Here is a 13,907-nt window from a genome sequence, read left to right as displayed (position 1 = left end):
GTCAAAACACTGTAAAAGATAATGACCCTCATAAAACAGTAGAGCCAGTACACCTCGTCTTTAGCTGTTGTGTTGTCCACCTTTTGATAAAGAACTTGAGCTTCTCATGTTGTTGCTCAACAGGACTCCAGGCATGTTTGAACAAGCTATCTTCATCATCGTTCTGAGCTTGTCCAGACCTTTTCCCCACCTACGTTCTTCCTGTTTGAGATGTCAAAATACAGCAGATGAAGAAAGCACTTATACCCTCACTATTCCAAATGCTGGAGAAGCTCTTCCTGTGCCCTTGATTTGCCCTTTTTGGTGCTTCTTCTACTGGTTTGAACAAGATCGAATCTCAATTCTAATCTTCTAATTTTAGGGCACACTAGCTATCAGACCATTAAAGGAGAAGTCATTTCGTCACATAGCCCACCTCATTTACCTCCTAGCATTCTGAAATACAGCGCTTTTAACTGATGCTCCCAACAGGCTTACAATGCTGGTGATAGGGGCATAGTGTTGCCAATTGCAAATAAGTCACTATTTTGGAAATGCATGAATTCCAGCTGTTGCTGAAAATATCTATATTATTTGAGAATTAATATTGCAATATGTTCCCCCATCCTACCTATTTGTTCATGCTACCCATTTAAATTGTTGTGACTTCATTTCAAGATGGCAGCGCAACTGGAAAACTACCTGAAGGAAGTGTGTGTATAAACAGTGTTTTTTTTTTTTAATAAACTACCTATTCACTTTCAAAGTTCTCAGTGCCTCAATTTAAATGTCAGGGCCCTCAGAAGTCAACCAGTGTGGAGCTACTTTGTGCTTGTTAATGATGTAAAAATGGTTATTTCTTTGCATGGGCAACACTATGTCCCTATCATTAGCATTGTAAGCCTGTTGGGAGCATCGGCTAAAAGCACTGTATTTTGGAATGCTGAGGTCGAACAGAGATGGAGTACTCGTCAAAAGTTCATAATCGTAATCATGTTTCACTACTACACCCCAAGTCCATTTCACACCGGATTTATCCTGTAACACACTTCACCTTACCATTTCCCAATCAAAGTTAATATCCCTTCAGGATGCAGATGCCATATCCTGGCATACTGGATGATTGCTTTAATCTGACTGTTTGATAAACATAATTTTGTTTAGATTATAATCTTAAAATTGTTTGCCTCAATCAGCAAGTCTAATTATCGCTATAAAGCAGTTTCCCGCACAGTGATTAAGTCTAGTCATAGACTATATTTTTCCTTCTCTGGAAATCTGTTTTACTGGTTAATATGTTGTGTTGTCTAAGACTAGACTTAATCTCTGTCTGGAAGACTGCCTGTTTATTTCCAAATGTTTTTGTCAATCACAAGTCAAGACAAAGACTTTTAGTGGTCGAGTACAAGCTTAAACTGTGACAAGACCCAGACTGGATTAAGATAAAATAATCTAATTTATGTGTCATCATTTGCCCATTGTTCACCACACCTAATTTGGGGATGTAGGTATGAAATTTGATAATAACCATCCAACATCCTATCCTCACTAATGCTCTTACCACTGACACTGAATGCAATCAAATTCATACAGCTCAAAAGCTTAAAACTCTAAAAAGCCTTAATCTGGACAGTAGAGACATTCACTCCTACAAAGGCAGGATACATTATTTTGTATGCCTAATTTAATAAAAACAAAAAATAAATGGGCAGTTGTCCTATTACTTTTGTCCATGTAGTGTATATCTCAAGAGCTCTATATGAGATAATAATATCTTATAATACAACCTGCTTTATGAGAGATGCTGTGTTGGCCTTCAGGAAAGTATTTCTTTTTTTTTTACAGTGAGATGAATGGGAACTGCTGGCTCAGAGCCACAGCACCACCTGCTGGATCCAAAATCAGGTGCAAGTGCTTTAAATCAGAGCAATAGACACATCTGTGACATAGAAATAGAAATTTGTATGAATAGAAAAAATAAAAAACAAAGGTAAAAGCATAATTTGAGTAAAATAAAAAGAATTGAATGGGACTCTACTACTCTAACTGTATGTTATGCAAATATGGATGGATGGAAAGATTTCTTACCTTTCTTTGACCCAATTACCAGCTTTCACCCATCTTTAACCTCTTATGCTCCAAGCCAGTTTTGCCATTTTCTGCCTAAAATTACATAACTAAATCTTGCGACAGAATATGAACTACAGGCATTTTCATGAAGTATTGGTACTGAAAACCCTATAAAGTTTTATCTGAAAATATGTCAAAATATTGAATTGAAGCTGCAGTGGTCAAAATATGGAAAAAAAATAAATAAAAAAAATTCTAGATTTTAGAGCTCATGAATTCAACTTTTCATGCCAGCGAAAGATAATTTATTAAGATTTACAGATAAAATGGTAACATTATTAACAATCAATGAGCCTATAATTCCTGAGACGTTTCTAAACGTATCTGATTCTGGTCAATTTGGAAAGATTTTACCTACATTAAAAATCCGTCTTTCGTATGCTTGCCTCTGGAGTCTTCTAAAATAAATACCTTTCATAAAATTGACCAAAAATCAAGAATCAAACATTTGTTTCAAGAAACATCCTTAGAGGATTAATTGAAAGATTGCAACAGGGGCTATGCATTTAATGTGTACCACCCAACAGCAGAAATAAAAAAGGATTAATAATTACCGTAGAAAAGCAGAAATTGTTTTAAAATAAACTTTTATATTAAAAGCGCGTTTCACGTGCTGTGTTTATTGTTAGCAACTGGCTCTGGTTGTTTTATGGTCTTTCACTTTGTTTAGGCTTGAGTTCAGATGCCTGTTCAGAAATGTCCTGCAGTCAGCAGCAGCTTTACTCATAGACATCATATACATATAAGATATGTATGGCTTTACTGTCCTGAGCTTTCACCTCATTGGGCGTCAGGGAACTCGCGCCAACTTTACACGCGAGGTCAGTGATGAGAGGAATAGATCAGAACAATGACAATATACTGCAATAAAAACGACTTTTTTGTCTTTGTCTTTTAATGTCTTGTTTTGCTAACAGACTGGAAGGTTTGAGTTATTTACCATTTATTTTCAATCTCTGTGAAACAAAAATCTCTATGAAACAAAAGTGATATAATGTTACATAATATATGATATAAAGTTACATTCTTTTTGATAAAAGGACACCATCATAATAAGTGCTCTTAGTAGAAAAAAAATAACACAGGACCTAATGCTACTGTTTTTTTTTTAAAGTGGAGTAAATGTGAGGATAGAACAGAATTGACATGCCATGATAACTGTGATAACTGATCAGTACATTTGTACAGGTTGTAAAGTGACCATTTGTTTGATATAAACAGACGTAAATAAAAAAATATATATTTATTTGTGATTAACTGTAATTCCACAAATGTTGTTCTAAGTCACTATAGGGTGGGCTTTGATTCATTTTAGCAAATGTGTCCCTCACAATGTTAAACCCACTCCTACGCCTGATTGATTATAGAATCACAAAGTGCCCTTGATGAGAGTAGAAATAAGTGCCATAGATGGTCATAATGTTATGCTTGATGGGTGTATTTACTATAGGATGGCTGTTTAGCCTGCTTCACAAAAAAAAGAGCAATCCAAGACTTGTTCTCCTGCCAGTTTATTAGATTTTGCTGAACAATGCTGCATCATTTAAAAAGAAGAAATCCTGCTCTCCTGCTCTCTACTGTAAACATTTCTCAGAGGTAGACTTCCTGATTGAATCAGCAGTGTGCCCAAATCTTCTGCACAGTCTAGTGCCATCAAGCAGAATATAAGGGAGCACCTTGGGGGCATCATCATCTCCACCTGACAACGCGAGTCTAATTTCTATGATTAATAACACAAAACTTTATTCGCTGACGATGTGCGCCTGTTTATTCAGAGACCACAGTGCTTTCCATTAGTACTGTAGTACTGTAATAAAACACATCCTACTCTACCTACCAATGACAAGAATACATGCTTAGCATGTTTAATAAGGTAATGAAAATATATTGTATATGTTATATTTACAAATATGTAGGCAACAAATAATGTACCCTTAGTCAAAGGATCATCTTTACCTCATAGATACTGTTTATTGCTTTGTGCACAAAGGATAAAAATGTTATTATATGGTGGACATGTGGACTGAGAAATTGTGATAAATTAAATTAAATGCTAAATGCCTTTAGATTCATTCACTAGGTCATTAATTAACGCTGAGGAAAAAATCGGCACAATTGAGAACACAATTTTCTTCCTTCTCTCCTTGTTCTCTCTGTGTGATGTTGGTTAGCTCAGATGTCTGTTGGCTGATGTATCAAAGATGGGCAACCAGCGCTTTCCTCCAGGTGCATTGGCTGCCTCGTGGTCCTGCATAGGTGGCTGTTCAAAAAATGTGTCTGACGTCACATACATATCAAAGGAGGCATATGCTTGACCTGCCGCTACTAACATTGGGGGCATTGCAAGTTATAGTGGTCCTTGGCGAGGGCGAGTTAATGGGATAGTTGGGGAAGCTAAATTGTGAAGAAAATCAGATAGAAAACAAAAAATAATTTTAATCTTGCAGAGATCCCAGAGTATGTTCACTCAAAAAATATAAAGCATTCAAAAAACAAAAGTATTAATGGGTTCTAAGGTTTAATCAGAATTTCAATGATGCAGAGAATATAAATGGAATTGCAGAATTAGGGTCCAAAACTAGTTTTAGATGCGCACACACAAAAAAAAAGTTAAAATAACTTCGATGGAAAAAATGGAATCTAATAGGTTTCCTGTTACTGTAGATTATGGTGAATGTACTTGACACAGAGTGCACCCAAGCACTAAACCATTTGATTTAAGAAGGATCCATAAAGCATCTGAATGTGCAATAGTTCCAGGCCGTGCACTCCTACCATGAACTTGCATTCAAAAAGTCTATAAAGTTCCTGAAGAAACTCCCTGTGTTTGCAGAATGTCCACTATGAACCTTTATCCACATAGAAGTGTAAAGGTAAAATATGTATAGGAGTATATGAACCACTGTTGTGAACCACCGGTTACGGAGGAGCAAGAAATCCCCCTTCTTTGTTTGTGGGAGTCTGTGGGGGTTGGTTTGTGGTTTCATCCTGGGGTCCATCATACTCCTCTGACCTCCGCATGAATAGGCTCTTTCCTCTTTCAAGCATGTTCTTGTCCACCAGTCGAAAGGACTCCATGAACTCGTCAATGTCTATATTGCCGTCTTTGTTTGTGTCGATGCTGACCACCAAGTCGTTGATGGATTCCTCAGAAATCTCCATTTTCAAATAGGCATTAAGGAGTTTCCATGTCTGGCGGAAGTCCTCGAAAGAAATGAAGCCTGGGGGATAAACAAACAAAGAAAAAGTAGAAGAAGATGCGCAAACCAAGCAAACGTCCAAACACAACAGGTTATATTAATCAAATTTTGCAAAATACACTTTTAAATAACACTCATTGAACTCTTCACATCAGACACTGTAGAAGTGCTTCCCTTACTGCTCTACAAAAGGCTGTGAATGACTACTTTTGGGTAGTCAGTTCACTGATACACATGCCTCTATTATGCACTTGAAGATGCAAAACATGTTGTCCAGATAACAGACTTTGAAATGGGGGTTTGTCAATGTAATAAGAGAAGCAAACTTATTATTTAGCCCAACTGCCCATCATCTAGGCTGTCCGTCACCTTTGTTTGCAGTGGTGTCATTACCAAAAACCTGCACTGCTACCTAAAAGATTAAAAATATCTTTAGCAGTATATCCAATTTCTGTTTGGGATCTGACAATGGACAGGCCCGCCACCCAACACGCCCCCTAATCCCCCCAGACCCCAAGTGCTAAAGTGATGGTCTGGAAAGCCATTGCTTATAACAGTCAGTTATCCCTAGTAGTGATCCAAGTGATAACAAGATAACAGCTCAGAGATATGTACAGGACATCCTGCAGCCACATGTGTAGCGTTTAATGGCAGGGCATCCAACTGGCATTTTTCAGCAAGATAATGCTCACCCACACACAGAGTTTCACAGAAAGTGTCTCCACCAGATTGCAACACTTTCTTGGTCTTCCATGTTGCTAGATTTATCACCAATCATGCATTTGTGCCAGCATCTATTTGGCAACATACAAGACTCAGCTGCAACAGAGGCACAATCCAAACAGAGAGCTGAGAATCACTGGCAAGATAGCAGCACAAGCAACTAAAGAAACCCACAAATTAAGAGTTGATCTCAGTTCTTAGGGAAGGATTTCACCCCTTCCACTCAAAACAAGGGGTAGGGATAAAAAAGAGGAACGGGATTAAGCTTTTAAAGATGTGCTGCCATACCTGAGTTGTCTGTGTCCACTATCCTAAAGATGGTCTCCAGTGTGGAACGGTGCTTGTAAAGCGTGTCCAACAAGGTCTGCTCAATATGCTGCACACAATGAATGAATAGGAAAGTTAGGTGTATAATAAACCCAACACAAACCAAATCGATTTGACACTCTCCGCATTTGTGCATGCGTTTGTTTAATAATGGAAAAGAAAGTGTTGACTCATTGTTAGATCGTCCCAGAGGTGCTTTGTCTTGCAGCACTAGGAATGCAATTAAGCACACTGGCTATATTGATGTATGGTTTTGACTTTTTCGCCTAAAATCCCTGGATGCTTTGTGTTTACATTCCTTTGAAAAATGGGCATAGACGCAGACATTTGCCTTAGAAGATAAACTTCATGCTTGAGCAGCAAAACTATATCCTGATAGTTCAATCAGTACGTATTACACATCTATTCCCACATTTCAGGCCTGCAACACATTCCAAAAAATGTGGGACTGAGGACAATTCAGACCTAGTAATTAAATACAAAATAATGATGAGATTTATAAATGGTGATGTCTAAAGATTTGGTACAACAGCAGTATTCATGAAAGGTTGAAACTCTTTGAGTAGCAAAATGTGAGAAAATTATTTTAAGACAGATTGAAAGGGATATAAATATTTCCTCTTCTTTAGTGCATGATATCATTAAACAATTGAAAGACTGGTGAGGGATTTCAATAGGTAAATGTTTACGGGTGCAAGCCTAAGCTTAACATTGTGCTCTCCAATCTGTCTGCATCAAGATCTATCATTTGACAATAGCTGATAGAGATAGAACCAAATAGGCAAGGTATTATTAGCAAACCTTTGTTATGCTGTACAATGCAGTGGACCAAAGACAAAAAGGACCATCCACACTGTTATCAGTAAAATGTCATATGAGGGTATGGGGGTTATATATATATATATATATAGACTGGAACTGAGTCTGCTATGTCTAAGATCATTGGCATCCTGTACAAAGCATCAGTTTACCTCATAGCTCTTCTCTTTTATGGCGAGGTTCCGGAACCAGTTGTGGTAGTCCAGCATGTCGTCGGTGGTGGTGGTGATGAGCTGAGAGCGCAGCATTCTCCAGGGCAGGTCCAGATGCAGTACTTGGCTCATCGCACTGCCCCAGTCACTCAGAGAGATGAGGCCTGAGAGCGGACACAGAGGACAAGACCGTCATCAGCAGCGCTCTGCTATTCTTTTTCAAAGAGTAAAGAATTGGATTATAGCAGGATTTTGACAGAGATATAATAGCCAGTTCGAGTCATCTGGCCTTGCGGATTTGACTCTGTAATTGTAATTTCACTGTTCATAGGATTTGGCTCTGTTTTACATCCTCTTATGAAACTGGCACGGCAAAAGCACAGATGGAGATTAAAGCAGCTAATGAGATGGTAACTAAAATGTTCTGAATTCCACCCAAAACTCACTGTCCCCTGTTTTTCCGCACATAAGCATTCTGCAGGAAGATTCTGAAATATAGACTTTACTCAAACTTGTGTGATAATACAGATAAAACAGAAAACAGATTCAAAATACTAATTAAAACGTGGATATTTCCAATATAAATCACTTTAAAAACTGTCTGTAGGTAAAAAAAACCAGGTGTCCTTATATTCCTTATTTTACTTAATTTAGTCTATGGGTTCTTGAACCATAAAGTCACAATAAAGGCTTTTCTATATACAGTTTCAAGTACATCACTAGTGATTTCCCAACACCAGTAGGCTGAAGACTTGGACATGCCTACTCCGATACATGTAAAGTCAGCCACTACCTCTACCTTTTTGAACTGCTGCTGATGCAGCATTGCTGAGTAGCATCACAGTGCACTCGGAGGAAAGCGCAGCGACTCGATTCAGAAACATCAGTTCACAGACGCCTCGTGCTGACCAACATCACCCTTTGGAGTGATGTGGGGAGAGAGCGCCATCTACCCACCCAGAGAGAGCAAGGCCAATTTTGCTCTCTCAGGGCTCCGGCAGCTGGTGGCAAGCTGCATAACCGGGATTCGAAACAGCGATCTCCCGATCATACTGGCAGCACCTTTTCTTTTAAATCAGGAAAAGATCATTTTAGATTAAATGACCATGACATTTACGATTAGGGGTGTAGGAAAATATCGATATTGTTTGTGATATATTGAATCATAACAGCTTGTGATACGCATCATATTGCCAAGTTCTTGTCAAGTTCTAGTCCTTGTAACTATTCTTGTATTTCATCATTCAATTATTCAGTACAGTCCTTGGAATATATATACTACGCATATAAACATTATGTACTAGAATTAAAGCTCACATTTTGCACTTCAGCCTTGAAAGTACTGTATCATTTTAAGCTTAACTGTATTACAGAGCCAAAACTAAGAACATTTAATCACAAGAAATATATAACTCAGCCATTATTATGTTTTTTGTCTGCTTTTAGATAGATATGCTTGTCCACTGAGCTTGTAGTCTACAACACACAGTGAAAAATGCTTAGATTAGTAGGAAAATCATCCACAGGGAGCCACACTTGGGCCAAAGTCAGCATAGTAAAGGATCTCAGATCTGCAGACCAGGGCCCTACAGATCATAAAACCTGGCTTTAATTTTATGTTTATATTAGAAAAATACTATTGACATTATATAATATTGAGTGTACATGATTTTTTAAAGTTAAAATGCACTAATAAAGGTTTCTGCTGTACCTGTATTCTCCTTGTCGTGTTGCTGAAAGGCACTCATGAGGTCCGACTTGTGCGCAAACAGCTGCTCCCTCAGGACCTTCAGCGCTGAGTGCTCTGTTCGTCTCAAACTAAACAGGAAAAAAGCACAATAGAAATAAACAACTAGATTAAATTGCTTCCCAGTACACAGGATGTCATTATGCCTTTAATTAAAGTAAGGTTTTAACCCCTTAAAAAGTTATTACACAAGTATCTTTAGTGTTACTACTAAGCATGCTGCTAATTGCATCTCTGGATTATCACACACTTTCCATAAAGGTCTTATTCTATCATTTTTTCATTCATTTTAAAATGTCTAGTTGTGGTCTCTAGTATAAATGAATGCCATGTGAGCTGTTTTTTTGTGTTGATCCGGTGTAACGATGCTTTAGTCCAGTGAAGGAGTGGACGGGGAGAAACAATAAGATTTCTTCCCTTTCTCATGAATATTCATACATGCAACTATATCGCCTCTGATTGGCTAACAGCACTGCGACACCAGGAGGCAGCAAGATGGAAAATGTTTTTAAATAAAAATGTTTCAATAAAGACATTTTTACACTAATAACAGTCTTTGCAATGTCATTTGTTACTTTACAACACTTGTAATGTCCTGCTAAGTGCCACTGACCACCTTCTAGAGTCTGTAAAACACAAAATCCCCTGGAGATCCTATGTAAACCTATGTAAACACACAACAGTGGGTAGTCCAGGTTCAAAAGGAGTAAAAATCCACCAGAGAGACCTATTGTATTTCACAAAAAAATACAACTTTTAGCCTTTGCTAACTTAAATCTGAGTGGGTTAATTCTGCTACCGCAGTCCCCTCCCTATGTTTAAAGTATATCTAATGTTAATCTTCTCAACAAATCTCTGCCATATTTTACTAATATCACTCTCCTCTGGATGTAGAATAAAAAGTGTATAAAAGTGAGTCAGTGTATAAAAGTATAAAAGTGACCAATCACAAGGCTCTCTTCGAGTCTGAGCAAACAGAACCAGTGAGCTGGTGAGCTTACCAGCAAGCTATCCATATCCACTCACCAAGTTATGCATATTCATCTCAAGGCTGTGTGCTTTGCTATGGTCATGTTAACAAATGTTTAACGCCAGTAATAGACAGCTGTCAATCACAAATGTTCATTAAAATATAACGCCCACAAAGATCTCAGAGAGGGGTGAAGAACTTCTAACCATGGAAGCATAGCATCTACTAGTGACCCACAGGATCCGACTGGAAAAAGTATATGTTTAATTGTGTTTTTTCTCTCTGACCAATTACTCCCTATAAAATAATTGCAATGAAAAAAAAACTTTTACCACAGCAAAATAGACAGTACTGTTCAGTTACTCTTGTTTAATATGTGATACATTGCACTGCCCTGAGCTAAAAGCTAATAATGGTTGATTACCACCACCTGCAGTACGGAAGTGGCATCGCTCATTATGTTCCATTAGGTCCTAAGGTGTAAAGTATTCACAATAATCAGTTTTGTAATTGTTAAATTGAACTCTCAGTCAAAATATCAAGTTAAAATGTTTAAATCACTGTTTTAAAAATCATAAAATTACTTTTGTAGAGCTGCATGTTACTAAACTGCATCCATATCAAGTATATAAACAGCATATTAACTTAAAAAAGCTAAGTAAAAATTAAATACATGTAAAATGTGGCAAAAAAGTGTGATTTTAACATGTGGTTAAACTCTTAACATGATACAATCCAGATACTTTTCGCATGAAGTGACCAGCTGTTTGAGAAATGTAGTTTTTAAAAGCAGGCTGGTTGTGTTTACACTTGCATTTTTATGTGGCTTGGTCTGATCCATATTTAAAATAAAAAAGAAAGTAATGTACTTTTTTCAGTTATGAAACATGAAATACAATAGAAAATTACCAGTGTTGATTACCTTTGTCTGACGCTCATCTCCCGGGTCATGCTGTTGGCCTGGTATTGGATGAAGTAAGGCACTAGGTCTGGACCAAGCCTGACGAACGCCCCCCTGTTACTGCCCACTTCATAGTAGTTAGAAGCGGAAAAGATAGTGAGGACCTGCAGATGACAAAAAATGAATGCGCTGAGCAAAGAAGAAATGGGGATATACAGAGCTACAGCTCTGTAAAAAAATAAAAGACCACTTAAAAATTATGAGTTTTTTTTTTTTTTTTTTTACCAAATTTAAAACCTCTGGATCAAGAGGAAGATGGGTGATCACAAGCCATCAAACCAAACTGAACTGCTTGAATTCTTGCACCAGGAGTGGCATAAAGCATTGTGTAAGACTGGTGCATGGAATAGAATAGAATTTTTTTTCTTGTAATCACAAAAATAGCAAAAATGTAATGTAATTTTTCTTTCTGCCAATTGATATTGATTAAATATCTAAATTAAATATCTACACTTCTGCTTATATTAATACAATTAATTAAAACATTTATCAATACCTTGCGGTTGTGACAGAATTCGTATCCGTCTTGTTTGCATTCGTGGGAGCGGATGATGAGTTGCATGCTGTGTTTGTTCAAAAACTCCTCAGTGACGTTGGGACCCCAGTAACAGCCTCCACCTCGGACTTCATTGGGGACACAGCCATCCGGGATCATGGGGTCACTCCACAGCAAGTCCAGTATCTGAAATAAAATGCAGTATCTATGATAGTTATGCATATATGTAATAATATATCCCCTAATAATAATAATAATAATATTCCCCTAATAATATTCCCCTAACATTATATTTTATAGGAATATTTTCGCCTAACATTTGAGGAACTTAAACGAGGTCTTTTGTAATGTTTTTATAACATTTCATTAAAGTTACTGTGTAAACTTTTTCACCTTACATTGTGGAAATGTTAAACAAGGTCTTGTAATTTTTTTTATGATGTTCTATTAATGTTACTGTCTGAACTTTATCTCCTAACATTGAGGAATTTTTAAAAGAGGTCTTGTAATGTTTTGATAACATTTTATTAATGTTACTGTCTAAACTATAACATTGGGGGGATGTTGAACAGGGTCACAATGTTTAATAATGTTACATGAAGGTTACTGTGGAACTGTTTTCTTCTAACATTGATTGGATTTTAAACAAGGTCTTGAAAAGTTTCTATAATGTTCCATTAGTGTTAGCGTGGGAATTTTGTCTTCTAATGTTGACCAAGGTCAAACAATGTTTTTATAATCTTACATAAATGTTACTGTGGGAATGTTTTCTCAGAACATTTGGGAAACTTTGAACAAGCTCTTGCAATGTTTTTATTTTTCCATTGATGTTACCGTCTGAACTTTTTCACCTAACATTGGGGGAATATTGAACAAGGTCACACAACGTTTTCATAATCTTACATGAATGTAACTGTGGGAATGTGTTCTTCTAACATTGGGGGAACTTTGGACAAGGTATTGTACTGTTTTTATAACATTCCATTAATGTTACTGGCTGAAGCTTTTCACCTAATATTTGTGGAGCTATAAATGAGGTTAACGTTGTTGTGGAAACGATTGCTCATAGCTTTGGGAGAAGTTTTAGAAAATGTTAGCCAAGGTTGTAGGATGGTTCCCTGTTAGCTGGGAGAAAAGATATTGTTGCAGATTGAACAGACCACTACATGTTAACCAAGTAAACCCCCTTCTACAGCTGATCTCCTCAAAAGTACACTGACAGTATACATCCAGCCAACACGCTCATGAAGGGCTTATATGGGTGAAAGATGGGCTAGGTGGGTTACAGGTGGCCATAGGCTCTGCATGAGTTTCCCAAATGTGTCCCAGCTAAGTCCCATGTACAGTGCACAAGACAGACGAGGCCAATGTTACACCCCTACTGGTCCTGCCACTGTCATCAAATGTAGGAACAATATGAAAACCATGGACTAGACTTTCTGGATCCTATTTGGGCTACCCATAGGTACAGACTCAACTGGGAACCATGGTTATCCCCATCAGGTCCTATTACTGACCCTAATGGGGTGCATCACTGACTTTTTCATGTGTTTGGAACCAAGTTGGGCTACACATACAGGCCCAACATGGACATAATATCTGAGAAATATAACTCCCCGTGGAACATCTGTAAGAATTAGTTGTAAAAAAAAAACAACCCAACCTGTTTCCACTCATTTTGGACATTTTCAAAGGCATCAAGTGAATCAGATGAAGACGGAGATAACATGGACGTATTCAGGTTTCTACAGGACATGCTGTATCCGGGGCGGGTCATGGCAGCTTGCCTGCGCCGGATCTCCAACTCCTCTTCCATGGTCCGTGCTACGGTGGATGAGAAGTCCTGTAAGGAGCGATGCTGGAAGCTCTCGCGGGCAGGGAAAGGCCTGGCATAGGTCAGAGAGGCTCGTCTCCTGTTCAGAATGCTGTACTTTGAGCCCACCAAGTCCTCATCCATGTCTGAGTCCACTGAAGCCCGGACAGAGTGGCTAATCCTCCTTTTCGGAGGCCTTAGAGAAGATACATACTGGAGGAAAGAAGTAGACCCACCAGTTAAAAACACAAAATAACCTTTTGGAAAACATAATAAAATAATAAAAATTAATAATATAAAAATTACATATTGGATTGGAATTATTTTTTGTGTGTACATGTAATGATTACAATATCAGAGTTATTAGAGTAAAAGGATAAATGAATTGTGTTTCTTGGTAGGCCTAAGAAGTGTTGCATTCTGACACACACCCTACTTTATGTGGGCGAGCATTATCCTGCCAAGAAAAATTGCAGTTGGAAGCCTCTGACAGCCTTTTTAGAAAAACTTTATGTAGTCTTGTGGTAATGTATCGTATTTTTCGCAATAAAAGGTGCAGTTAAAATCCTTTAATTTTCCCAGAAATTGTC

General features: G+C 37.7%; 1 protein-coding gene across 1 annotated transcript in view; it reads right to left on the bottom strand.

Annotated features, from left to right (window-relative positions):
- Positions 1-3,603: 3,603 nt before the first annotated feature.
- Positions 3,604-13,907, bottom strand: part of ppef2a (protein phosphatase with EF-hand domain 2a) — a 30,318-nt gene continuing 20,014 nt past the window's right edge. The window contains exons 13-19 of the mRNA XM_022667551.2: positions 13,168-13,530; positions 11,505-11,690; positions 10,970-11,112; positions 9,042-9,148; positions 7,331-7,494; positions 6,321-6,408; positions 3,604-5,330 (exon numbers count right to left, since the gene is read on the bottom strand). Coding sequence (XP_022523272.1) covers positions 5,029-5,330; positions 6,321-6,408; positions 7,331-7,494; positions 9,042-9,148; positions 10,970-11,112; positions 11,505-11,690; positions 13,168-13,530 — 1,353 coding nt within the window. The 3' untranslated portion in view covers positions 3,604-5,028. The remainder of the gene's footprint in view (positions 5,331-6,320; positions 6,409-7,330; positions 7,495-9,041; positions 9,149-10,969; positions 11,113-11,504; positions 11,691-13,167; positions 13,531-13,907) is intronic.

This window comes from Astyanax mexicanus, chromosome 22 (genome assembly GCF_023375975.1).
Source record: "Astyanax mexicanus isolate ESR-SI-001 chromosome 22, AstMex3_surface, whole genome shotgun sequence".
In the NCBI taxonomy this organism is placed as follows: Eukaryota; Metazoa; Chordata; class Actinopteri; order Characiformes; family Acestrorhamphidae; genus Astyanax; species Astyanax mexicanus.
Note: the sequence above shows the minus strand (reverse complement) of the source record. Positions and strands in the feature narration are given on the sequence as shown.